This window comes from Carcharodon carcharias, chromosome 2 (genome assembly GCF_017639515.1).
Source record: "Carcharodon carcharias isolate sCarCar2 chromosome 2, sCarCar2.pri, whole genome shotgun sequence".
Classification (NCBI taxonomy): domain Eukaryota; kingdom Metazoa; phylum Chordata; class Chondrichthyes; order Lamniformes; family Lamnidae; genus Carcharodon; species Carcharodon carcharias.
The window spans coordinates 136,559,601-136,587,038 of record NC_054468.1 but is presented as its reverse complement, the minus strand read 5'-3'; the positions used below and the strand labels follow the sequence as shown (position 1 = coordinate 136,587,038).

At 43.5% G+C, this 27,438-nt stretch overlaps 1 protein-coding gene across 2 annotated transcripts in view; it reads right to left on the bottom strand.

The window, feature by feature from the left end:
• The window catches only part of mgme1 (mitochondrial genome maintenance exonuclease 1), a 40,457-nt gene that overhangs the window by 8,940 nt on the left and 4,079 nt on the right, over positions 1–27,438 (bottom strand). The window contains exons 1-4 of one of the 2 annotated variants that reach the window (XM_041203753.1): positions 14,823–14,862; positions 9,982–10,090; positions 8,698–9,309; positions 7,141–7,354 (exon numbers count right to left, since the gene is read on the bottom strand). In XM_041203753.1, coding sequence (XP_041059687.1) covers positions 7,141–7,354; positions 8,698–9,256 — 773 coding nt within the window. In that variant the 5' untranslated portion in view covers positions 9,257–9,309; positions 9,982–10,090; positions 14,823–14,862. Of the gene's footprint in view, positions 1–7,140; positions 7,355–8,697; positions 9,310–9,981; positions 10,091–14,822; positions 14,863–27,438 lie in introns of those variants that run through there. The other variant, XM_041203761.1, reaches the window with a different exon arrangement.

Below are 27,438 nucleotides of genomic sequence, written 5' to 3'. Positions count from 1 at the left end.
AGCAGACCGAAATTAGAAAGGGCAAAATCAGCCTGGTTTGTGCTCCCCATTGCTACCCAACGATCTGAGCTGGAAAGCTTACATTGAGGAGGATAAGTTCAGGACTTGTACCTACCAGGACTGCGTTGCAAAGAGACAAAGCAGCTGTTGCTGAAGCTTTGCTCCTCTGACTGGTGTGAGCACCGGTAGTTGAGGTGATTGTGTCCAAGGTGTCAATCATAACTCAACCAGATACACCACAGTACGAGGTCCATCCTGTCCCTGCTAGCTCCTTGTAGGTCCCACTCCCCTGCTCATTCCCTATAGCCTTGCAAATCTTCTCTTATCAAATACATGTCAAATTTCCTTTTAAAGTTAATGTTGAAGAGAACAATCCCAGCTTTGCCACATAACTGATGCCTGTATCAGTTGAGAGTATGAAAGTAAATCCTCTCTGCACCTTCTACACTTTCAATGGATGCTGTTTAACATAAAAATATAAACAGGAGCAGAAGTAGACCATACAGCCCCTCGAACCTGCTCTGCATTCAATACATAGAAAATAGAAGCAGAAGTAGGTCATTCGGCCTTTTGAGCCTGCTCCGCCGTTCAATATGATCATGGCTGATCCTCTATCTCAATGCCATACTCTCAGTCTCTCCCCATACCCCTTGATACCTTTAGAGTTTAGAAATCTATTTATTTCCTTCTTAAATATATTCAGTGACTTAGTCCCCACAGCCATCCGTGGCAGAGAATTCCATAGGTTCACCGCCCTCTGAGTGAAGAGGTTTCTCCTCATCTCAGTCCTAAATGGCCTACCCCTTATCCTGAGACTGTGACACCTTGTTATAGACTCTCCCAGCCAGAGGAAGCATCATCCCTGCATCCAATCTGTCCAGTCCTGTCAAAATTTTATATGTTTCAATGAGATTCCCTCTCATTCTTCTAAAGTCCAGGTGAATACAGGTCTAGTAGACCCAATCTCTCCTCATTCGACAATTCTGCCATCCCAGGAACCAGTCTGGTGAACCTTAGCTGCACTCCCTCTATGGCAAGTACGTCCTTTCTTAGGTAAGGAGACCAAAACTGCACACAATACTCCAGGTGTGGTCTCATCAAGGCTCTGTATAGCTGCAGTAAGACATTCTTGCTCCTGTACTCAACTCCTCTTGCAATGAAAGCCAACGGGGGAGGTGATGGCGTAGTGTTATTGTTGCTGGACAAGTAATCCAGAGACCCATGGTAATGCTCTGGGGACCCGGGTTCGAATCCCGCCAGATGGTAGAATTTGAATTCAATAAAAATCTGGAATTAAAAGTCTAACGACGACCACGGAACCGTTGTCGATTGCTGCAAGAACCCACCTGGTTCACTAATGCCCTTTAGGGAAGAAAATCTGTCATTCGTACCTGGTCTGACCACAGCAATGTGATTGACTCTTAAATGCTCTCTGAAATGGCCTAGCTAGTTAGTTGTAAAAAACCGCTACAAAGTCATAAAAAAGGAATGAAACTAGATGGACCACCAGGCATTGAGCTAGGCACCGGAAACAACAACGGCAATCTCAGCCCTGTAGACCCTGCAAAGTACTAACATCTGGGGGCTAATGCCAAAATTGAGAGTGCTGTCTCACAGACTAGCCAAGCAACAACCTGACATAGTTATCCTCATGGAATAATACCTTAACAGATATGATTTCCTAACACCACCATCACCATCCCTGGGTATGTCTTGTCCCACCAACAGGACAGGCCCAGCAGAGGTGGCGGCACAGGGGTATGCAGTCGGGAGGGAGTTGCCCTCAACATTGACACCGGACTCCATGAAGTCTCATGGCATCAGCTCAAACATGGGCAAGGAAACCGCCCTCCCTCAGCTGATGAATCAATACTCCTTAATGTTGAACACCACGTGGGGGAAGCACTGAGGGTGGCAAGGGCGCAGAATGTATTCTGGGCAGGGGAACTTCAATGTCCATCACTACTAGCACCATACTGGCCGAGTTCCAAATGACATAGCTACTAGACTGGGTCTGCAGCAGGTGGTGAGGGAACCAACAAGAGGGAAAAACATACTTGATGTCATCCTCACCAACCTGCCTGCCGCAGATGCATCTGTCCATGACAGTATCGGTAGGAGTGACAACCCGTGCAGTCACCGTGGAGACGAAGTCCCACCTTCACAATGAGGATACCTTCCATCATGTTGTGTGGCACTACCACCATGTTAAATGGGGTAGATTTCGAACAGATCTAGCAACTCAAGACTGGGCATCCATGAAGCATTATGGACCATCAGCAGCAGCAGTGTTGCACTTGAACACAATCTGTAACCTCATGGCCTAGCACATCCCCCACTCTACCATTACCATCAAGCCAGGGGATCAACCCTAGTTCAATAAAGACTGCAAGAGGCCATGCCAGGAGCAGCACCAGGCATATCTAAAAATGAGGTGTCAACCTGGTGAAGCTATAACACAGGACTACTTGCATGCCAAACAGCATAAGTAGCAAGTGTTAGACAGGACTAAGTGATCCCACAACCAATGGATCAGATCTAAGCTCTGCAGTCCTGCCACACCCAGCCATGAATGGTAGTGGACAATTAAACAACTCACTGGAGGAGGAGGCTCCACAAATATCCCCACCCTCAATGATGGAGGAGCCCAGCACATCAGTGCCAAAGATAAGGTTGAAGCATTTGCTACAATCATCAGCCAGAAATGCTGAGTGGATGATCCTTTTCGGTCCCCTCTGGAGGTCCACATTATCACTGGTGCCAGTCTTCAGCCAATTCAATTCATTCCATGTGATATCAAGAAACGGCTGAAGGCTCTGCATAGTGCAAAGGCTATGGGCCCTGACAATATTCCAGCAGTAGCACTAAAGTCTTGTGCTCCAGAACTTGTCGAGCCCCTAGCCAAGCTGTTTCAGTACAGCTACAACACGGGCATCTACCCGGCTATTTGGAAAATTGCCCAGGTATGTCCTGTACACAAAAAGCAGGACAAATCCAACTCAGGCAATTACCGCTCCATCGGTCTACTCTCCATCATCTGTAACATAATGGAAGGGATCATCAACAGTGCTATCAAGCAGCATTTGCTTAGCAATAATCTGTTAACTGACGCCCAGTTTGGGTTCCACCAGAGCCATTCAGCTCCTCACCTCATTACAGCCTTGGTTCAAACATGGACAAAAGAGCTGAACTCCCGAGGTGAGGCGAGTGCGACTGCCCTTGACATCAAGGCAGCATTTGACCAAGTGTGGCATCAAGGAGTCCTAGCAAAATTGGAGTCAATGGGAATCAGGGGGAAAATTCTCCACTGGTTGGATTCATACCTAACACAAAGGGAGGTGGTTGTCCTTGTTGAAGGTCAGTTATCTCAGCACCAGGACATCACCGCAGGAGTTACTCAGGGTAGTGTGCATGGCCCAACCATCTTCAGCTACTTCAATGACCTACCTTCCATCATAAGGTCAGAAGTGGGGATGTTTGCTAATGATTGCACAATGTTTAGCATCATTCACAACTCCTCAGATACTGAAGCAGTCTATGTCCAAATGCAGCAAGACCTGGACAATATCCAGGCTTGGGCTGACAAGTGGCAAGTAACATTTGCACCTCACAAGTGTCAGGCAATGACCATCTCCAACAAGAGAAAATCCAACCATCACCCCTTGATGTTCAATGGTATTACCATCAGTGAATCCACTACTATCAACATCCTGGGGGTTACCATTGACCAGAAACTGAGCTGGAATAGCTATATAAATACTGTGGCTACAAGAGTAGGTCAGAGACTAGGAATACGTCGATGAGTAACTCCTGACTCCCCAAAGCCTGTCCACCATCTACAAGGCACAAGTCAGGATTGTGATGGAATACTCTCCCCTTGCCTGGATGAGCGCAGCTCCCACAACACTCAAGAAGCCTGACACCATCCAGGACAGAGCAGCCCACTGGATTGGCACCACATCCACAAACATTCACTCCCTCCACCACCAAAGCACAGTAGCAGCAGTGTGTACCATCTACAAGATGCACTGCAGGGATTCACCAAGGCTCCTTCACCAGCATCTTCCAAACCCATGACCACTACCATGTATAAGGACAAGGGCAGCAGATAGATGGGAACACCACCACCTGGATGCTCCCCAAGTCACTCACCATCCTGACTTGGAAATATATCGCCATTCCTTCACTGTTGCTGGGTCAAAATCCCTTCCTAACAGCACTGTGGGTGTACCTAAGCCACATGGACTGCAGTGGTTCAAGAAGACAGCTCACCACCACCTTCTCAAGGGCAACTAGGGATGGGCAATAAATGCTGGCCTAGCCAGTGAAGCCTAAACCCCATGAATGAATAAAAAAAAAAGACATACCATTTGCCACCTTAACTGCTTGCTATGCCTGCATGCTTGCTTTCAGGTCCCTTTGTCTATCACCATTTAAATAATACTCTGCCATTCTGTTTTTCCGACCAAAGTGGATAACTTCATACTTATCCATGTTATACTGCATATGCCGTGTATTCGCCCACTCACTCAACTTGTCTAAATCGCCTTGAAATTTCTTAATATCCTCCTCACCACTCACATTCCCACCTAGTTTTGTGTTATCAGCAAGCTTAAAAATATTACATTTGGTTCCCTCATCTAAATCATTGATATAGACAATTAATACAATCATAGCTGATCTTCTGTCTCAACTCCACTTTCCCACCTGTTCCCCATATCCTTTGATTCCCCAAGGGATCAAAAATCAATCTCATAGTCCTTGATTGGCCAAGGCCCCAAACCCTACTTCCAGGTGAGACAGTGATTTATATGCACTTCTTTCAATTTAATAAACTGCAGCGATTCCCAAACTGTGGGTTGCAATCACAAATGGGTTAGCAGAGACAGCAGATGGGGTCACGTGCTCCCCCACCCCCCGACATGTGAGTCACTGAATTCCTCCTTCCACCGCCCCCCCTAACTTCATTCTTCTCCTACTGAATCTTTCTACTGGATCCAATCTCGGCACTGGTGGCCTGGAACCTGGGATTGTTTCTCCTTCTTTTCAAGACCATTTAAAAAATGTCATGTGCAGTGGACTCACTAACTCAGAAGTTCCTGTTCCTTTGTGTAAACTAAGGTAGAGAGATGTATAAATAAATCGATTGATCTGAAAATATTAACTGAAGCCTGAGAAGGAGTCAGTTCTTACAAAGGTGAGTATGGAGGTGACGAGACAGTAACCTTCCTATTTATTAGATGATCCAGTCTAAAAGGGGACAGCATCAATTGCACTGTTTTCCTCCTAATATGAGTTTACTCCATTGGAGTGTGGGGGTCAGAGCTTAACAAGAATAGCAAATCTGAATTAAAAATGTGTTAGGAAAATATGAAATTCTTAATAGACAATAGCTGGTAGGCAGAACAGCGGCAGGAGTTGGTGAATTAGCTGCATTCCAGCTTGGACTAGAGTTGGGGCTTGAGCTTGAGCTGGCAGTGCTGTCATGCCTCCCTGCTGGCTGGTTGACCTATGTGCTGTGTGGGAGGAGAGAAGCTAGTTAGAATGTGCGTATGTCAAAATGAGGTCACATTGGAAAACAGTTAGGGAAGCACTGATATACAGTATTCGCTGTGCACAATGTGGTATGCTCTACATTGGGGAAAACAAATGCAGATTGGGTGACTAGTCTGTAGGACACGTCCGTTCATTTGCAAGCGTGACCCCGAACTTCCAGTCGCCGGTCATTTAAATTCTCTATCTTGCTGTCACACTGACCTCTGTTCTTGATCTCATGCCATGTTCCAATGAAGTTCAATGTAAGCTCGAGGGACAGTGCTTCATCTTTAGATTAGGCACATTTCAGCCTTCCGGAATCAACTGGATTTCAACTGTTCAGACTGCAATTTCTGCTCCCATTTTGTTTCCTTTTTCTCTAGAAGTTTTGGCTCCACTTTTTTTTGTTTTTCCTTTCAGATGGAAGGTGTTCATTATTCTGCCATTCACACCTCCTCTGGACATATTTTGTTTCTTTACCGGCCCCATGGCCATTCCCTCTGGCCTTGCACTATCATCTCCTTTGTCATTTAATCTTCCCTGTCTTACACCTTATCACAAGGCCTTCCCTTTTGTTCTTTTTTTTTTTTACACGACCCATTCTCTCTCCACAGATGCTGCCTAACCTGCTGAATATTTCCAGCATTTCTGTTTAAGCGAAGCCCATCTCAACAGGACCAGGAGCCCCTCTTTCTCAGTGCTGGTACCAGTGCCCCATGAATTGAAACCCCTTCTTCCCATACCACTCTTTCAGCCACATGTTTAATTCTCTGATCTGCTTCAACCTATGCACCAATTGGCATATGGCTCAGGTAACAACTCAGATGACCACTTTTAAGGCCCTGCATTTTAATTTGGACCCTAACTCCTCAAACTCTCCCAGGAGAATACCATTCCTAGTTCTACCTATGCCACTGCTTCCTAAGTGGATCACGACAACCTGATCCTCCTTTCTTACTCCAAGTTCTTATCCAGCTGCAAGGCGATCTCCTTAACCCTGACACCCGACAGGCAACACATCCTTTGGAACTCCTGGTCATGGCTGCAGAGAACAGTATTTTTCCTCCTGACCACAGTGTCCTCTATTCCCATATTCCTTTTCATCACCCCCCTCCACCTGAACGACTTCCTGCACTATGGTGCTATGGTCAGTTTGCCTATCCACCCTGCAGTCCCTGTTCTCATCCATACAGGTAGAGACTGAGGCTCCTCCATCATTACCTCTTGGATCCCCATTACTGTTTGACTCAGAGTCACACTCGTCTGTCCATGACCATTAATCAACTCTAAAGTTCTACTTAACCTAAGGGGTGTGACTGTCTCCAGGAACAAAGTGTACAGACAAGTCTCCCCACTCCCTGATGCCCTGCAATGTTTACAACTTGCACTCCAGCTTAACAACTCTGAGCCAAAGTTCCTCAACCTGTGGACACTTAGTGTAAGTATGGTTGTCAGGAATCACAATGCTCTCCATTAATTTCCACATGCTGCTGTTATGACACACCACCTGCACTGCCATGTCTATTTAGCCTTATCTATCTATTTGATTTTATAACCATAGACACTGCAATGTAAACATTAGATGAAAGGAATGCCAGATCTTACCGATATTCTGCAACGCAGTCTACTATTCCCATGTACTGCAATGGCAGATGACTCACAACACTCTCCAAGACTCGAGTTCCTCTAATGTCTGCTAAGATGTCCTGCACACTGTGCAAGTACCCTGCAATTTCTTCATCGTCAGTTTTTGGAATTTTGGTTGAGAGAAGAGTCTCCTCCAAAGCAGAATGGAAAAGCTTCCCTCGATTCAGAATATCTGGAGAAATATTGTGTCTAATGTCACCAGCAGAATGGTCACAGAAATGGAAAGCGCATTTAAATTTTGCTCTAGTCACTAGGACTAGACAGTTTTCTGTACTAGGTGACCAACAAGTGATTTTGTAGGAACTTCCCAAGTGGTGTGAGGGGAAATCCAGATAGTTACTGGGGGCTATTGTCAGCATTGAAATGGCTGGCACAAAAAACAATCTGGATCAGACTGGGAAGGGTAGGTGTACGCACAAGAGTGATTGGGGGGGAGAGGGGAGTGAAAGAGGAAAACAATGGGGGATAAAAGGAGAAAAAGAAGTAATTTAAAGATTGTCCTGAAATATTATCATTTCTATGAGGACTATCTAGTCAGTTGGCTTCCAAGCAGATAGTCAGTACAATGTTAACACAGCACGATAAACTGCCTGTTTCGGGGGGGGGGGGGGGGGGGGGGAAGTATTAAGATGGCAACAGTCTGCATGGAGAAGCACAAGCGTGGCTGATTTTCCATGTTCTGCAGTTTTCTTGTTTCAACTATTTAATATTTCTGTGCTTGTTATAGAGTGTGGGAAAAACTGGCACAACCACATTTATTGTCCATTCTTACTTGCCCTGAACCACCAGTCCTCAAGTTGATGTTGCTCCTACTGCAGCATTAGGTGGAGAATTTCAGGACAGGGTGAACATCAAGTCCAGTGGTAGGGGGATGGATTAACTTTAAAAGGTTGACAGTATTTTTCGAGAGGAGGAGCTACGTATCATACTGCTATAATGATGATTTTGACACCGTTAAACAAAGCTGATCACATTTACAGAATGATGGGGAAAGCTATTCCTCAGTATTAAGTTGGCAGTGACATCTACTTAATTATAGTTTATGGCATTAGGACTGGCTTCAGGACATAACTTCTAGTATTTTCACCTGGTCTATAGCCATCTGCATTAAGTAACTATAGAATAGACACAGAGAAGAGGTTTCCATTTGTGGAGCAGCCCAAAACTGGAGGCCATAAATAAAAGACCAATAAATCCAATATACAATTCAGGAGAAACTTTTTAACGTGGGAGTGCTGAGAATATAGAACTCACTAATACGAGGGATAGTTGAAGCAAATAGCACAGGTATCTATAAAGGGAAGCCAGATCAGTATATGTGGGAGAAAAGAATAAAAGGATAAGCAGACAGTGTTAGATGAAGTGGGATGGGAGGAAGCACATGCTGAGCATAAACGCCAGCACATACTAGCTGAGCTGAATGTTCCCATGTTGCAAATTTTACGTAACCAGATCAACAGAGTGGTCACTTAAACCCCAACCTTCCTTATATTCAGCATCATAGGGTGCACTTACTTTTAGTGTACTCCTCAAAGCCATCTCGGCCAAGCTCAGTTATCATTCTCCGTTTCCACCGCTCCAAGTAAAATGCTTGCTCCAAACTCATGGTGAGCTGCAGGATGCGCGTCACGCTGGGCAAGTTAGTCTTAGAGTGATTCCTCCGTGACATTTTCTGTAACGGTAGTTTGAGCACGGAGCCTGGCTCACGCTCAGCTATCTGGCGTTCAGAGTTCAGGAACGGAGCCAGGTTTCGGGGGCTTTCGGCTTCCGGCTCTTTACTGGCCGGCTTCGATCTGATGACTGGTCCGTACAAGAGGCCATCCTCTCCGAGCAGGGTCTCAGGGGTCTGGGGGCTGATCTTTGTCGAGACAACGGAGCGGACCAAGGAGGCATATTTCTTACAGTCCACTTGCTCGTATTTGCTTAGATCCTTTCTCCGACAATTAAGAGATGGGAAGGTAGAAAAATTGAAACGCTGGAAAACCAGCTCTTTCCACACTACGTCCCAGTGTTGTCTGAAAGAGGTCTTAAGTACTCTGCAGGTTGCAGCATTCGGTGCAATGAAGTAATTCATTCTTAATGCCTCTATGACTGATGCATGGAGTCATAGGTCAGATCATCTTCATTCTGCAACAGAATAAAGGATTAACTTTTTCCATTATCTGCCCATACTTTATCCGCCGATGCAATCCTACCATTCAGGAGTTTTTTGCTACATTTCTCCAATCCATCTCCTTAGCAGGCTGCAAGCCATTTCATAAAAGGGAAATTACCCCTGGATTATCATCCAGTGTGTAATAGAGAGGTAGAATGAAATACTAACTTGCATTTATGTAGCGTCTTTCACAGCCTTCAGACAGCCCAAACCACATCACATGACAACACTTCTCCAGTGAGGTTAAACTGAAACCACGTTAGATAATGAGGTTTCAGATGAGATATAAATCAACACTGACTCTTGCAGTAAATACCTGCAGCATACACAATGCTCTAGTTAAACCTAAAGATATCATCTGAACCCTCAATTAAATTTTGTCCGTAAAAATAAAAAATTCTATTTAATGCAAGGGCGATTCGGCAAAAGAACAAATGATTACTGAATCGAAAATTGATTTTACCTTGTAGTATTAATTTTTGCTGCAGTTTGTTTCATCTTCAATTCCAGTATCTAAAACAGCATATCATCATCTGATTGGAAGGATCCCGTTTAACAGGTAATAATGTGCAACTCATATACACTGCATTTTTATCTAATGAAATTATAAAGGCAGCCCAAATTGGTTAGGAGCCTTTACTCACACAAAAGGAGCTTCAAGTCAATGAGGAATCCCAGAATTTTCAGAAGGTAATCTCCAGGGCAATATCTGCTTTCTGAAAGTGAGGATAATGTTGCGCTGGGGGTTGTCAACTACAAAAGTGAGCAGATGGTTTATAATGAATGTTATCAATCACATTATCAACCAATCACTAGACAGCCTTTCAGAACATAAGGCGCCTTATCATCCTCCAGAGGGTAGCTAATTTTGTATGATTCTTACTATTCAACCTGTAGTCAACTTTGCAAATGCATTTTACACACTAGAAACTGAGATTTGAACAGTTCACTAAAAAAACACTCTTAATCATTTATTAAGCCAGCAACTCCATTTCTCTAATTGAATGACAATACTGTATACATATTAGATATAATGTTTCACAACATTGATTATTTGTGGTAAACTATGATTCAGAGAAAGTACATTAGAATTATAAACACAAGTAGCTAAGGGGTAAGGTTCTAGACCTGTACGCAATGTAGAACTTCCGCATGGTTACAGGCTATTGTACTTTCAAGCCCCATCAAATACTACATTTGTCAGAAGAATAAAGCAGCTTAAGAGAATTGTTAGGGAGTGACGACTGAAGCGTTTGTGCAGATTATGATTAACTTGATTTCACACACCGAGGACCAAATTAACAAAGTCAACAAAATATTTTCAAATAAACAAAATAATGAAGGTGATGAAGAAAGACAATGTAGTTCAAGAGCTAACTCAGACAAAATCTTCTGGGACTCTGCCCCCAGCACTTTTGATACCTCATGTATTCCTGCAAGTGTAGAAGATTAAGGAGTGATCTAACTGAGATGTTGAAGATGATTAAAGGATTTAATAGGATAAATAGAAACTATTTCCTCTGGTAGTAGAGTTCAAAACAAAGGGGCATAACCTTTGAGTCAGGCCATTCAGTAGTAATGTTGCACAAAGGGTAGCGGGAGTCTAAACTTTTGATCCAAACAAGCTGCGGGATTCAGTCAGTTGAAAATTTCAAACCTGAGATTGATAGAATTTTGAAATGTAAAGATATTGAAAGGTTATGAACCAAGGCAAGTAAGATGGAGTTAAGCCATAGATCAGTCGCGGTCAAATCAAATGGGGGAACAACAAGGGGTTGAATAGCCCAATCATGTTCCCATGTTTCTCCCTTTTTATGATATTCAACTTTGGGGAATAGGAAGAAATCAGTTAAGGCTGCTGTTACCTACCCCCAGGCTTTGCAGCACAAACCACTGGGTAAGCAGGCAACAGCTCAGGATTGGGGCCGGTTTCTCTCTTTCTACCCCAAAGACACCAGTGCACTTGTATCACAGCCCCACGTTCCATCAATTATCCCAGAACAGGATGTAACAGGGAGGTGAACCTGGGTTTGAATCACATTATAGATTTATATATCAGTCTGGTCAGTAAGGGTACTAAGTACAAATCCTTGTTGAAACAGTTCCCAAGGTGAGCAGGGTCTCTATTGAAGTAGGTGAAAGAACATTGCAGATGCGCACCATTCTGACTTGGTACTATAATCGCCGTTCCTTCACTGACGTTGGGTCCAAAACCTGGAATCTTTACTCCCTTCCTGACAGCACTATGGGTATACCTACATCACGGGGACTGCAGTAGCTCAAGACAGGGGCTCAGCGCCAACTTCTCCAGGGCAATTAGGGATGGGCAAGAAATGCTGGCTTTGCTAGCAACAATCACATTCTGTGAATTAATTAAAAAGGGATGTTTCAACTATAATCTTCAAAAGTTCTCTTGATTCGGGAAGTGCTTCTTTAGCTTGGAAAATTGAGTCATCACTCTGCTGGCTAAGAAAGATGAGAGAAAAATACCAAGGAATTATAGGCCAGTTAACCTAACCTCCTGTTGGGATAGGGTGACTGAACACCGTGAAAATGTTCAGCTGGTCAGAGAGCCAGAATGGCTTAGTAAGGGGTAGATCATACCTTATTCTGACTGAATGTTTTGAAGAGGTGACTAAAGTAGAGGACAGGGTAACATCAATGAATATTACTTACATGGGCTTATAGAAGGCACTTGATAAAGTCCCTCATAAGAGCATGTTGGCTAAAGTTGTAGCTCATGGGATTGATGGCAAATTATTGATCTGATTAGGAAAATGGCTGAGCGGAAGGAGACAGAGTTGGGATAGTAGGCAGGTATTCTAATTGGCAGGATCTGACTAGTGATGCCCTGCAAGGATTTGCTTTTGGGCTTCAACTATTCAGCGTATTTATTAATATCTTAAGACAATGGCATAGAAAGATAGGCAGGATTTTAAGAAGTTTAAATGGAAGCATAAAATTACAGATTAAAAGATATTGGTTGATTAAATGAATAAGAAACATTGTGGCAAATGGATTTTGATGTAGGCAAATGCGAGATCATTTACTTTGCACCCAAATAAAAGAATGGAGCTTCCTGGAAGGCATTCGATAAGGTGCCAAATAAAAGGTTATTGCACAAGATAGGAGCTCACTGTTCTGGGGGTAATGTAATACCATGGATTGAGGATTGCTTAACACACAAAAGACAGAGTCAGGGTTAATGGGTCTTTTTCAGATTGGAAAGACATAACTAGTGGAGTGCCATAAGGATCAGTCCTAGGGTCTCAATTATTTACTATCTATATTAATGACTTGGAAGAGGGGACAGAGTGTAATGTATCCAAATTTGCTGACGATACAAAAATAGGTGGGAGGGCATGTTGTGATGAGGACATAAGGAATCTGCAAGGGGATGTAGACAGGTTGAGTGAGTAGGCAAAAACTTGGCAGATGGAGTTTAATGTAGGAAACTGTGAGGTCATGCACTTTGGTAGGAAGAATCAAAAGGCAGACTATTATTTAAATGGAGGGGGACTCCAAAAAGTGCAGCACTGAGGGATCAGGGTGTTCTTGTGCATGAAACACAAAAAGTTAGCATCCAGGTGCAGCAAGTAATTAAGAAGGCAAATGGAATTTTGGCCCGTATTGCTAGGGGGTTGGAGTTTAAAAATAGGGAAGTCTTGTTACAATTATACAGGGTGTTGGTGAGGCTGCACCTGGAGTACTGTGTACAGTTTTGGTCCCCATATTTAAGAAAGGATATGCTGGCATTGGAGGCAGTTCAAAAGAGATTCACTAAGCAGATTCCTGGGATGAAGGGGTTGACTTATCAAGAACAGCTAAACAAGTTAGGCCATTATTCATTAGAGTTCAGAAAAATGAGGGGTGATCTTATTTAAAACTTACTAGATTCTCAGGGGGCTTGACAGGTAGATGTTGAGAAGATGCTTCCACTAGTGGGGGGATCTCGAACTAGGGGACGTTGTTACAAAATAAGGGGACACACATTTAAAACTGAAATGCGAAGGAATTTCTTCTCTCTGAGGGTAGTGAATGTCTGGAATTCTCTACCTCAGAGTTGTGAAGGCTAGATCACTAAGTATTTAAAGAGGAGGTAGACAGATTTTTGAAATATCGGGGAGTTGAGGGCTATGAGGAGATGGCATGAAAGAGAAGTTGAGGCCTGGGGCAGATCGGCCATGATCTTATTGAATGGTGGGACAGGCTTGAGGGGCCAAATGGCCTTCTCCTGCTCCTATTTCTTATGTTCTTATGTCTTTATAATTTAACTCTAAGTCCCCGTAGCATTCTGATGAATCTGCTCTGTAACTCCTACAAGGCCAATATATCCTTCCTGAAGTTCAATGCTCCCCACTGAATACTGTATACCAGAAGGGTACTGGCCAACTGTACAACTAATGCACCACTTCCTGCCCTTTGCATTCCAGCCTCCTAGAAGTAAAGTCTAATACGCCATGTCACTTTGATTGCTTTTTGTACCTATCCACTAGCTTTTAATGAATTTGTGTACATGGACACTAAAATCTCTTTGCGTTTCTACAGTTCCTAGTTTCTTACCCTGAGGAAAATATTCCTAATTATCTTCCTTGGCTCCAAAATGGGTGATCTCACACTGCCCAACACCAAACTCCCATTTGTTCTAGTTACCATACCTAACATACTAAACGGATGAAGAAATTCAGAGATAATGAACAAGGATTTGAGGGGGCAAAACCTTTACAGATTCAAATTTGTCAACATATTGTTCGACATAAACTGCCAGACAATGTTGTTTTGACCAGATGAGAACTAGGATGCCTCATATGTTATTATACAGGTTATTCTGCTTAGTTCAGTGTTGCTTGATTTAATGTATATGATGATGCAATTTAAAACAAAACATTAAATTCCTATTCCTCTATGTTACTTGATTCAAAATATTGAATAATTCAAATTCTGTTCAGCAGATAAAATTACGTTGAATTATCAAAGTCACATATTATAACTTTGGGTTAGCTGTAACTCAGTGGTCTGATAGATTGATGACCAACAAGGTATCCCACGGTACTGTACAATACACATAAGATTGCACAACAATTTCAGCGTCAGAATCATACAAAGATTCCTGCTTCATATTGGTCATGGCTTTAAGATACAAGGAAAACTCCACACAAGGCTGCAGCATCTCTTATCATTACGATTAGACTTTTATTTTGACAGAGTATTATCTTTTTCTTATTGTGGCCTGTGATTCACAACTTTGACATGGAGAGCAACCACTTCTTTTAAAACCGAGATTGACAATTGAGTTTGAATGAATGCAACATAATATATGCTGCTGTAAGATCATACATAAAACAAAAGGCAGGAGAACAGGAATAAAAACAAAATATAGCAGAGGCTGGAAATCTGAAATTCTGTTTTTAGAACAAAATAATAGATCTGTTCCATTGTGCTCTCATTGCAAGCTATGTTTAATGCATTACAAAAACAGAATTACCTGGAAAAACTCAGCAGGTCTGGCAGCATCGGCGGAGAAGAAAAGAGTTGACGTTTCGAGTCCTCATGACCCTTCGACAGAACTAATGCATTACTGGGATACAAGAATAAGAATTATATAATCTTAAGGAACCTTCCTGACAGTATAGTCATTTACTATCCAGTTAGGTCACCTTTCGTAATATGCATTCCCTTTTCTTTGTAAAAAAAAAGTGAAGCCAAAAATAAAGAATTTAAAGTAGGAGCCTGCCCCTCCCCTTCCTGACTTATCATGGAAGATGTTGTATGACAGAACACAAGCCCTCTTCCTTAACCACAAAGGTCATTTCAACTTTACAAAATTAAAAGCACATTAAGTGTCAGCTCTCTTATCAGTACAAGGATTGTTTCAACAGGACTTGGTCATGAAATATCTATTACTGACAGGATTTATCAAATATTCACATATAGAATCATACAGCACAGAAGGAGGCCTGGATGAATGAAAGAACTATCCCACTAGTGCCACTAACCTTTTTTTTAAAACTCATGTAACCCTGCAAATGTTTCCTTTTTAAGTATGTATCCATTTCCTTTTTGAAACTTACTGCTGAATCTGCTTCCACCACTCTTTCAGGACTGCATTCCAGATCATGTACTGTGCGAAAATATTTCTCCTCTCCCCAACAACCCCCACACCCAAATCTTTTACCAATTATCTTAAATCCTTTGGATTTATAAAATATATACGAGCTCTTGAATATTAAAGCATCAATGCTATATTCATTGTTAAAAATGATTTACAGAGCCAGTGGCCAACTAAAAATGAAAAGGGCATTTCAATGTGTTATGAGTAAGCTTAATTATATAGCAGTATGTACTTTATAGGCCCACACAAGTTGACCATTCCATTACTTAGCTTTAGTTGCAATCACTGCAGCTCTAATCAGTACCCTCTGCATTGCTCCCTGTAATAGTATTGGCTCAGAGTACAGTGCAACTAAACAGTCCAAGTTTAATGTGCCGTATGCAAGTGAACAATTAATACTACAACTAAAGCAGAGAAACTTCAAATCAACAATTTGACGAAAGCCCAGGTCAGTTGAGACGTATTTTATTCAGGAAAATTGAAAAGAATTAACATCAAAGCAGTTATAAGCTGATACATGAATACAATACAGTCTTAGTAAATTAATGGAGTATGTCCAGAATACAGTTGCCTGGTATTTGATGAAACATGCTGAACATCTACCAATGTATGATAAACAGAGGGGAGGGTGGGGTGGTGAAGCAGGGCAGGGAGGGGAAGAGTTCCCTCTCACTTGGAGTCATAAAGAGTCAAGACAGTGTCAGTTTGCTGTGCAAAGCCATTTAATGCCACTTGCACATTCCACCTTGTCTGTGCAAACTGGATAAACAGCGCAGATGGTTTCATTTAGAAGAGTCTGCACTAAATCTAATGCCAACCCACACAGACTTCAGTGGTGTAACCAGACAACAACTTTAGCTAGAGAGAAACTCTGGATAAGTAACTTCCCATGATAGTAATTCTATGTTACTTTTTCTTTTAAAGAGACAGTATTAATGGAATTAACAACTTACAGCTCTGATTTAAATAACATTCATATCTTCAATTTTATTAGGGCTCCTTGATGTAATTTACAGTATGTTCATTTTACTAAACACCAAGATTCTTGTCATTTCTTGACGGTGAAATGCACACACGTGTATTAAGATTTCAGCAAGGATTCATGTGGAACCTCTCAGCTTATGATAGAAAGTTTGCATGATGCCACTCCAATACAACCCAGCAATTTGTCTAAACTGTGGAATCCTGCGGGTTTATTCTTTTAGTCAATAAATGGGATTTCAGGTTTCATGTCCAATTATTTATAGAATCAACTTCCAACACCTTTTCAGGTAGAGCATCCCAGATCCCAGTGAACAAATTCTTATCTCTTCTCTGGACCTCTTGCCAATTATATTGAATCCATGACTCTAGTTACTGACCCATGTGTCAGAGGGATTTTTTCCTCTCTATCTAATTCTGTTAAAAGCTCTCATCATCTTGAAAACCTCCATTAAGTCATCTTTTAACCTTCTCTGCTCCAAGAACAGCCCTAACTTTTCCAACCTCCTTATAAGAGAAGATCCTCATATTTATAAAGATCCTCTGCACCCACACTAAGACTTTCGCATTTTTCTAAAGTGTGGTGTCCAGAACTGTGCGCAATACCCCCACTGAGGCTGAACCAGTGATTTACAAAATTCTAGCATGATTTCTCTGCTTTTATATTTTATTCCTCAATTTACGAAGCTAAATAATCCATATGCATTTTATCCTTCCACCTTCAAGGATTTATGTAAATAGACACCAAGATTTCTCTGGTCATCTACACTTTTCAAAATTGTGCCATTTATACTATAAATGGGGGAACTTTGGTAGTACTACTGGAAGAGGTCCTACAAAGAAGAGTGCACACCTTTTGGAGCCAAGAGTCATCCTCCATTGAAGACGAACACTGCAGCAGGATGGACTAAGGATAACTGGAAAGAGTATCACCTGTGCATCAAACCTGGGAGGGCTTGGGCATTCTAACAACACTTCAGTTTGGGATAGCATCACAGATGGGGAAATAAACTCCGGTAACTGGATTCATGCACAGATATATTATATTTTAGCAGAGCACTATCTGTTGCTATTATGTCTGAGGAACATATATAGAGAAGACAATGTACTGTGCTGCATGAATGCAGGGAATATGGAAATTCCAACTCTGCAACTGAATCCCCTTGACAAAGATCATAAACTGAGCCTTACCATCTATCACTGAAGATCTGACTGGCCCTCTAGAGACCTTTGCTCAAAATGCAGCAGCCTGTCTCACCACAATCAAGGATTAGGTATGGCAGAGGGTTTCAGGAATCTCTCAGCTGCCTAATGATCCACTTGCAGAGTCGGAATACACCTGGAGAAGTGTCCATTAGCACAGGAATGGCAGAAACCAGCATGAATAATGAAGACCTTTCTCAATGCATGAACGATACTCAACTTCTACTTAAGTGAGGATAGTGTGATAGGATGCATGCTTGCACATTCACCCAATAAATAACCATGGTGTCTGTAACTACAAGGCAGTCCACTGGTGCAGCAGAGGTGGTACTGAACCACTTTCATTCCCAGAGGCAGACACTTCCATGCATCAAACAGCAACAACATATATAGCATTCTTAACGTAATAAAATGTCCCAAGGGGAATTCAGGTGAGCATTAAAAAAAGTCTGATACCAAGCTATATAAGGAAATATTAGGTCAGATGACTAAAACCTGTTCAAATAGGTAGGTTTCAAGGAGTGTTTTAAAGGAGGAAAGAGAGAAGGGAAGGTGGAGAAGTGCAAGGAAGGAATTCCAGAGAAAGGTATGGTCGCCACAGTGCAGCAATTAAAATTGGGATGCTCAGGAAGCTAGAATTAGATGAGCGCAGATATTCCAAGAAGGTTGTGGGGCTGGAGGAGGTTAGAGAGACAGGGAGGGGCAAGGCCATGGAAGGAGTTGAAAACAAGGATGAAATTTTAAAATCATGACACTGCTTGAGCAGAAACCATTGTAAGTCAGCAAAGACAAGGATGATAGAGGAACAGAAATTGTTGCAAGTTCGGACATGAACAGCAGAGTTTTGGATGACCTCAAAAGGAGGAGGATAGAATGTGGGAGACCAGCCAGAAGTGCAATGGAATAGTCAAGTCCAGGGGTTTCAACAGCTGATGAGCTAAGACAGGGGCAATGTCGAGTGATGTCACAGAAGTGGAAAAAGGTGGTCTTAGTGATGGCTCAAATATGTAGTTGGAAGCTCATCTCGGGGTTAAATCAACACCAAGGTTGTGAACAATCTAGTTTAGTCTCAGACAGTTTCCAGGGAGAGGGAGAGGTAGCTGGGAGACAGAATTTGGAGCGGGGACCAAAAACAGTTACTTCAGTCTTCCCAATATTTAATTGGAAGAAGTTCCTGCTCACCCCGTACAGGATGTAAGATAAGCAGTCTGATAATTTAACAACTACAAATATACTATAAATCTATTGTATCGCAGCTGCCAAAACCCATTTGTGGAGGAGTCGAGAGGGATGGTGGTGAGGTAGATTGAGGATGTTGTCAGCATATATGAGAAAGATAACAGTGGGCTGAATTTTGAGGTCAGTGGGTGGGCACAGTCGGCGGGCCCAGGAACCGCCAGGAAACGAGCCAACACCCGCAATCAGCCCCCAACCATGATTTCACGCTGGTGGGCCAATTAAGGCCCCCTAGCATGAAACGCTGCTCTTCACAGGTCGGCTGTCGGGCCTAATGGCGACCTGGTGGCTGGTTTAAAAACAGCCCAGGCAGCCCAACAAAGGCTGCCACAGAAGGACATCTGTTCTGCATTGTCTTGATGAAGTCGAGTGCAGCTGGAGACGCCAGTCAGGAGGGCAAATCAGGTGGGCACTTGACCCTCCACTTTTCGGACGAGTGCCTCTTGGTCCTGCTGGAGGAGGTGGCTGCCAGGAAGGACACCTTTGTCCCCAGAGATGGGAGGAGGAGGCTGCCGCACCTCACAAAGAGGGCATGGGAGGAGGTGGCAGCTCTGGTTAGCAGCCATAATGTCATGCGGCATACATGGGTGCAGTGCCAGGAGCGGTTCAAAGACCTGCTGCACTCAGGAAGGGCGAGTACTGTGTTGGCATGGGTCAGTGTGCAGAAGCGATAAGGTGTGGTCGTCTCCCTCGGGGTGCCAGAGACTGAGTGCCAACTGTCAATGATGCCAGGGCTGGCCAAGGGGGTGAGCCCTGGCTGCTTGGATTGAGTGCCTTTTGGCTCAAGGGCCACAACTCGGATGTGCTCTGCGAGGTAATCCTCAGCTGGGCTTGGCCAGGCTGCAATGGCACTGCAGGTAGAGAGTGGACTCCCCTGTCCATTCAGAAGAAGTCGAGCCATAACCAAGCAAAGATGGCACGTATAGGGGAGGCCCACCCAACCTGCTGCTGTTTAGCAGCTTTGAGCCGGACGCCCTAGAGCTCGAGAGCCAGCACGCTCCCTCTGCAACCGAGCATGGAGACGTGGGGGGTGCCAGACGAAGGTAAAAGCACAATGCACAGAGGTAAGAGTTTCAGATTGTGCAACCATTCTAGTATAGTCTCTTCATTGATGGGAGCCTTAAACCTGGAGTGCCCATTGATCAGTGAAAGACGATGGCACCATGATGCAGATCTCCATTGTCTCACCAGGGTGCCTAGCAGGCACAGTGACAGTGTGACGACATTAACTAATGACATGTCCTTGTTCTCCCTTTTAGGTTTGTCAGCATGCAATCGCTCTCTAGATCCCAAAGGGTCACCCGTGACACCAGAGGACCACCGGGTGTCATTTGCATCTGTGTCACAACTGCTCTCTCAAGATACCAGCACCTCGGTGGGCATTAGATCTGCCGCTAGAATGTCAGTGCACATTGGTAAGGGCAATTCACACTCACCTGAAATGCAAGTGGAGGCAGAGACTGCCCAGGGTGCCCGCAGTCGGAGGACTGCTGGGGACCAGAACGATGCTCGTTCGTGGCAGAGATCCATGAGGGTCCGCGTGCTATGTTGTCTGTTGTGAAGGAGCCCATGCAGTGCATTAGCGGTGACTCTCATGGCCGAGTGCACTACCTCCTCCATTGAGAGAGTTGCAACTCTCATGGACAGGCAGCTCCAGGGGCAGAATCAGGGGTTCCTGTGGTTGCGCTTGGACCTGAAAGCCCTCACACAGGTAATGACCTCAGGTGGCCAGTGCCAGTGTGGGAGATGGATGAGGCACCCAGTATCCCAGCTAGGTGCCCGTCCATCCATGGTGAGCAGGAAGGTCCAGAGTGACCTCATGTTGGCACACAAGCTGCTTGTTGTTTCTGCGGGCTCCTCTCAGAGTGCTCTGGATGACAGCAGCAGCTCCTTCGCCTCTCTGCCAGTGACCGTTGCATCTGATGAGGCTGCGATGGCTGGGGAGATGCTAGCCATTGCACTGGACCCTCCTGTCCAGGCGGGGCCCACACAGGCTCCATTGGCCAGAGGACGACCATCAAGGTCATCAAGGCTAACAAGACACTAGAGTCAGCAGGCCACCTCCAATGCTGGTGCCAGCGAGGGGCAGGGGCACCAAGACATAGCACTCGCAAACATAAGTTTAAGACACGATAAACATGAGAGTGACAGCTCACAGGTGATTTTCTGTTCATTTATGTTTGGTTTAAATGTCTGCTGGTGTGGATATCAACACCAGTAATTGTAATGTCATAATGATTTCAATGTGATGATAACATTAAATTTGCCTTAGTTCTGATGGCCTGAGTATGCTTCACATTTTTTTGTTCTGGTGCAGGGTATGCCAGTATGTAATGCTGGATGTGAGTGGCTAGGTACTTTATTGCACAGGCATTGAGTGGACTTTAGGTGCAAATGAAAGGATCATTTCAGGCATCTGGGACGGAGGCGGCAGCCCTGGCATGAGGCAGAAGCTGATCTTTGGTAGCCTAGATGAAGGACCATTGGATCAATGCTTCCCTACCTCCCTGGCAGTTACCAAGGTCTGCCTCCATGCCCTCAGCGTGCTCCTCTTCTCACTCACTACTGGACTCATCATCTGTAGCCTGTGCAGCTGTGTCAAGATCCTCTTCCTCCAATGGGTTCCTTCTTGTCAGTGCCAGGTTGTGGAGCGCAGCATGCAATCACTGTCAGTGACACCCGTTCTGGGGAGTATTGTAGTGCACCCCCTGAATGGTCCAGGCATTGGAAGTGCATCTTCATAAGACCTATGGATTTCTCTATCGCCACCCTTGTGGAGGCTTGTCTCGTATTGTAACGCTGTTCTGCCCCTGTCCTTGGATGGCGGAAAGGTGTCATGAGCCACCTTTTCAACGATGCTCTCGTCAGCCAGCAGCCATCCAGCCAGTCGAACTGAAGCACTGAAGAGCCTCGGCACCTGGGAGTGTCTGAGGATATAAGTGCCATGGGAGCTGCCTGCATACTTTGCACAGACTTGCAGAATCTGCATCCTGTGATCACACACTATCTGCACATTCATGGAGTGGAATCCCTTCCTGTTGGTCAAGGCACTGGGCTCACCTGCTGGCACCTTGACGGCCACACGTGTGCAATCAGTTGCAGTCTGGATGTGAGGGGCACCCAGCAACCACTGCGGAACCTCTGGCTTGCTCAGCCTGGCTGGCCTCGTCCGTACAATAAAGAATAAAGGACAGTACCCCCCTAAACAGAGCTTGCGTCACCAGCTTGACGCAACTATGGTCAGCTGATTGGGAGAGTCCACAAAAATCCCCTACTGACCCTGGAAAGAGTCGGAGACATAGAAGTTGAGGGGTGTCCACCCACATAGTCGGAGCTGATCTCAGGCCTAGTCATCTGACAAATGGATGTCACTGTCTCCCTTGAGGCGAAGCCTTCTTCAGCAATGCATCTCGGACATAATGAGGTAGCTGCATCGCTGCCTGTAAGCCCTGCGAGCAGGATAGTGGCATCTTCTGCGGCTCCTTCCACCTTGGACTTCCTGCTGGCCCTGCGCCCCTTGTGCCTGCACCTCTCCTCCCACAGGTGCCTCCCCTGGACGCAGCCTCTTCTCCCTTCTGCCCCCCTCTTCCTCCTCAGAGAGGATGCCACCAGAGGAGAGCACAATCCCCTATATCGGGATAATGGAAGGCTGTCTGATACCTGGAAGGATCCACACGGTCAGAATCCTCCAGGGGGCTTGGAGACAAGAAGGAGACCTGAAATGAGGCCTGGAAATGCTATCAATGAAGCCCCGAACAGAGATGAAGCTGCCAAGTACCAATAAGTCACCAGGAGCAAACTATGTACCAAACTCCCCTTTACTGACACGGGCAATGCTGTTCACCCTTTTTATTCCACCCGTGGATGAGGTTTTTTGAAATTGTCAGCAGGCTGCCTGCCTGTGCGATGAGCACGAAATCGCACTGACCACGAAAAATTGCCGTCAATTGGGTTTTTAATGTCTGTAAGTGGCCTTTTAATTAATGGTGGGTGCAGTTCCGGCACCTACTTGTGCCTGCCAACTAAAATATTGCACGCGTGTGTGATGATGTCAGGATGCTTACCCAATGTCATCACCTGCTATTTTATGCCCGATCGGGTTGGGTGCACGCCTGCCCACGGGACGTAAAATTCTGCTCATTGTGTTTTTTGCATGATGTTGCCAAGGGGCATCATGTATATGAGAAATAGGAGGGAGGCCAAGAATCCAGCCTTGGGGGGACACCAATGATGCGAGGGCAGGAAGAGAAGCCATTGCAAGTGATACTCTGGCTGCGATTAAATGGATAAGAATGAAACTAGGTGAGTGGAGTCCCGTCCAGCTGGATGTCAGTGGAGAGATGTTGCAGGACAGTGTGGTAAACTGCTGCAGACAGATTGAGAAGGACGATGGGGGATAGTTTACCTTTGTTAAAATTACATGGGATGACATTTATAACTTTGATAAGCGCTCTTTCAGTATGAACAATTAGAGGGAACCAAACATGGAGTGCCAGATAAGATGGGTACAGATTTGGTAAGTGACAACATGTTCTAGGACTTTGGAGAGGAAAGGAAGGTTGGGGATGGGATGATAGTTTGCAAGGATAGTGGGGTCAAGGGTAGGTTTTTTGATGAGAAGGCTGATGATGGCAGATTTAAAAGGAGAGAGTGGGACAACACCAAAGGAGAGAGAACTTTTAACAATATCAGATGACAAGGGGGTCAGGAGGGGAAGTTGGTTGGTCAGCAGCTTAATGGGAATCATGTTGAAGGAGCAGGAAGTGGGTCTCCAGGACAAGGTGAGCATGAGGAGAAGAGAAACTAGAGAAAAATGTGAGTTCAGGGTTAGGACAGGGAAGAGCTCTTGAAGAGGTTTGGCGTGGTGAGGAAGTACTTATTTCCAGATCATAACCCAGTGGAGAGACGTTTAAATCTGTGCAAGCTCTTCCAAAGTTTGAAGAAAGAGACGTTGAATCATTCAAGAAGATAGCTAAACAGATGAAATGGCCACAGGAAAACTAGACATTGTTGTTACAATCTAGGTTGGTGGGTAGAGCACGAGGTTTATGCTTCACTGTCAGAAGAAATGTTGGTGGACAGTGATATGGCACAAAAGGCTATTTTGAGTGCATATGAGTTGGTTCCTGAAACATACCGGCAGAAATGTAGGAATACGGGAAAACAGCCTGGACAAACTTATATTGAGTTTGAGAGAGTAAAACAAAATAATTTTGACCAGTGGATACAGGCTTTAAAGATAGAGGCGACATATGCAGCTCTTAGAGATGTAATTCTTTTTGAAGAATTTAAACATTTGATTCCTTCAGTAGTGAGAACTCACGTGGAGGAACAGAGGGTTAAAATGATAAGACAAGCAACATAGATAACTGATGCTTGAGTTAGTTCACAGATCTAAACCTTTTTATTGTCACACTTTTAAATCAAAGAATGATAGAAAGTGGGAAGGTGGGTGGTCAGGGAAGAGGAGTAGGTGAAAATTCCCAGGAAGCTTTTTCTGAGGCTGAGGGTAGAAGTGACTTGAAAATTGAGATGTTTTCATTGTAATAAAGTTGGGCACAAAAAGTCAGTTTGTTGGTAATTGTAGTGAAAATTTGTTGGGATTATTGCGATGCAGAAAAGTTCTGGAAGTAAAAGTATTGTTCTGGAAAAGGGTTCTGAGGTTCAGGCACAGGAAAAAAACAACTAGATTGTGTACAGACAAAACAGGAAGTATCAATGTTAGGTAAAGAAGTAGGAATCTGTTCACAATTTACCTAAGGGAGTTCTGGGGAGCAGGCTGCAGAAATGTTTAAAGCTTTTGTGAAGGGGAAGTCTTTCCATATGTACAGGGTGGAGTAAGTAAAGATGTTAAAATTTTAAGAGACACAGAGGCTAGTCAATTCTTAATGTTGTGGGATAATGATATTTGTTGTTCAGAAGGAGTATTGCAGGAACAGGTGGGGTTCATGGAGATGCTAAACCTATTTCATTGTGGAAGGTAAATTTAAAGAGTAAATGGAAAGCAGGTGAGGTGATTGTTGGAGTAGTGGGAAAATTGACATTGCAGGGGTTCAATTTATTTTAGGTAATGATATTACTGGGTCACAGATGTGGGTGATGCCTATGGCAGTTGAGCAGCCTGTAGAGGTGTTTTTAACAGAAATATTGCAGAAAGAACATCCTGGATTGTTTTCAGATTGTGATAACAAGATTGCAAGCTCACAAGTTGAAACAGGAAGAAAGGGAAGGAGAAGGTGTTGAAGTCCTATTAGCTGACACTTCTTCATAAGATTGTTCAGGAAGAAAGAATGGAGGATAATACAGCTGAGGTATTTATCTCAAGGCAGTTGGTAGAATTACAGATAAAGGATATGCAAATAAGACAGTTATATCAAACAGCTTACTCGGAAACAGAGACAGAACATATTCCAGAATCGTATTATCTTAAGGGTAATGTTTTAATGAGAAAATGGCAGCTGTATCATGTTTCAGCAGATGAAAGCTGGAGGGAAGTACATCAGATTGTTATACCATTTGGATATAGAAATGAGGCTCTGAGGATAGCTCATGAAATTCCAATGGGGGGGACATTTAGAAATTAAAGACACAGGCGAAAAAACAAAAGCATTATTATTGGCCTGGATTACATAGAGATTTAGTCAAATTCTGTAGAACATGTCACACGTCAGGTGATAGGGAAACCACAAGGAGTGATTAAGCTGGCACCTTCAATTCCAATTCCAGCATTTGAAGAACCTTTTTACAAGGGTCATGATTGATTGTGTAGGACCCCTCCCTAAGGCTAAAAGTGGAAATCAATACTTACTGATAATAATGGATGTGTCTACAAGGTTTCCTGAAGCGATAACTTTGAGAAATATTACAACAAAGAATTGTGGAAGAGTTGACTAAATATTTTTACAAGATATGGTTTACCAAAAGAAATACAATCAGATCAGGGTTCAAATTTCATGTCACAGCTGTTTAAGGAAGTAATGAACAGTTTAGGGATAAAACAGTTTAAGTCAACAGCTTATCATCCTGAATCACAAGGGGTGTTGGAAAGATGGCGTCAAACTTTAAAAGCTATAATGAGGACGTATAGTCAGGACTATCCACAGGACTTGAATGGGGGATTTCCATTCTTGTTATTTGCTATTAGGAATGCTCCTAATGCATCAACTGGATTTAGTCCTTTCGAATTAGTTTACAGTCATGAGGTAAGGAGACCACTGAAATTGATTCATGAGAAATTAGTGGGTCCAAATTCAGAAACTACTCTCTTGGATTATGTATCAAACTTCAGGGAAAGATTGGACAAAGCATGTGAGTTAGCTAGGGAACATTTAAAGATATCACAGCAAGTGATGAAAGTGAAGGCAGACAGGAAAGGTACAGCCCGTAGTTTTGTTGCTGGGGAAAAAGTGCTAGTTCTGTTACCAGTACTGGATGACTCGTTAAAGACAAGGTTTAGTGGGCCTTACAGGTTTGAAAAGAACTGAGTGAAGTTAATTATTTAATAAATACTCCAGATAGAAGAATGAAGCAGAGAGTGTGTCTTGTAAATATGTTTAAAAAGTACTTTGACAGGGAAGAGGACCAAAAGGAGGTATCAGTGGTAGTGGATAAGGAGAAAGAGGTAGAAATGAAGGATTCTGAAATTGATTTTCCTCTAACCAAATTGAATAATGAGAGGTTACTTGAAAATTTAAATATAATATTGAATTACCCTCCAGACAAGTGTCAAAGTGATTTGGAGAAGCTACTGCAGTCACACAAAGTTATTTGAGAGAATAAGCTCGGGAGGACAAATTTAGCTATATATGTGTGTGTGTGGAAGTTTCATCTTCAATAAGGCAATATCCTTATAGATTAAATCCAGCAAAGTTATCACAAGTACAGAGAGAAAATGAATTCATGCTTCAAAATGACATCATGGAGTCTAGTTGCAGTAATTGGAGTTCGTCTACTGTGATGACACTGAAACCAGATGGAACACAAAGACTGTGTGTTGACTATCAAAAGATGAATGTGGATTCATATCCTATACCACAGTTGGAAGATTGCATTGAGAAAGTGGGAAATTCAAAGTTTATCACAAAAATTGATTTGCTAAGAGGAAGTTGGCAAGTATGAGAGAGATCAAAGGAGATATCAGTTTTTGTGATGCCAGATGGAATATATCAGGTTCAAGTTATGCCATTTGGTATGAAAAATGCACCACAATATTTCAAAGACTGATCAACAAAGTAATTACAGGACTGAGCAATTGCGCTGTTTATATTGATTACTTTATAGTTTTCAGTCAAACGCGGGAGGAGCATTTAAAACATCTGGAAGAACTATATACTGACTACAAGAAACTAATTTGGTAATGAACTTGGCTAAAAGTGAATTTGCAAAAGGGCAAGTTACATATCTAGGTCATACCATTGGACATGATAAGGTGGCTCCAAGAGATGTGAAAGTAAAGGCTATCGTGGATTTCCCCATGCCTACAACAAAACAAGAAGTTTTGAGATTTCTGCGCATGACTGAGTTTTATTGGAAATTTGTATCAAATTTTAGCAGTGTGGTTGCTCCATTG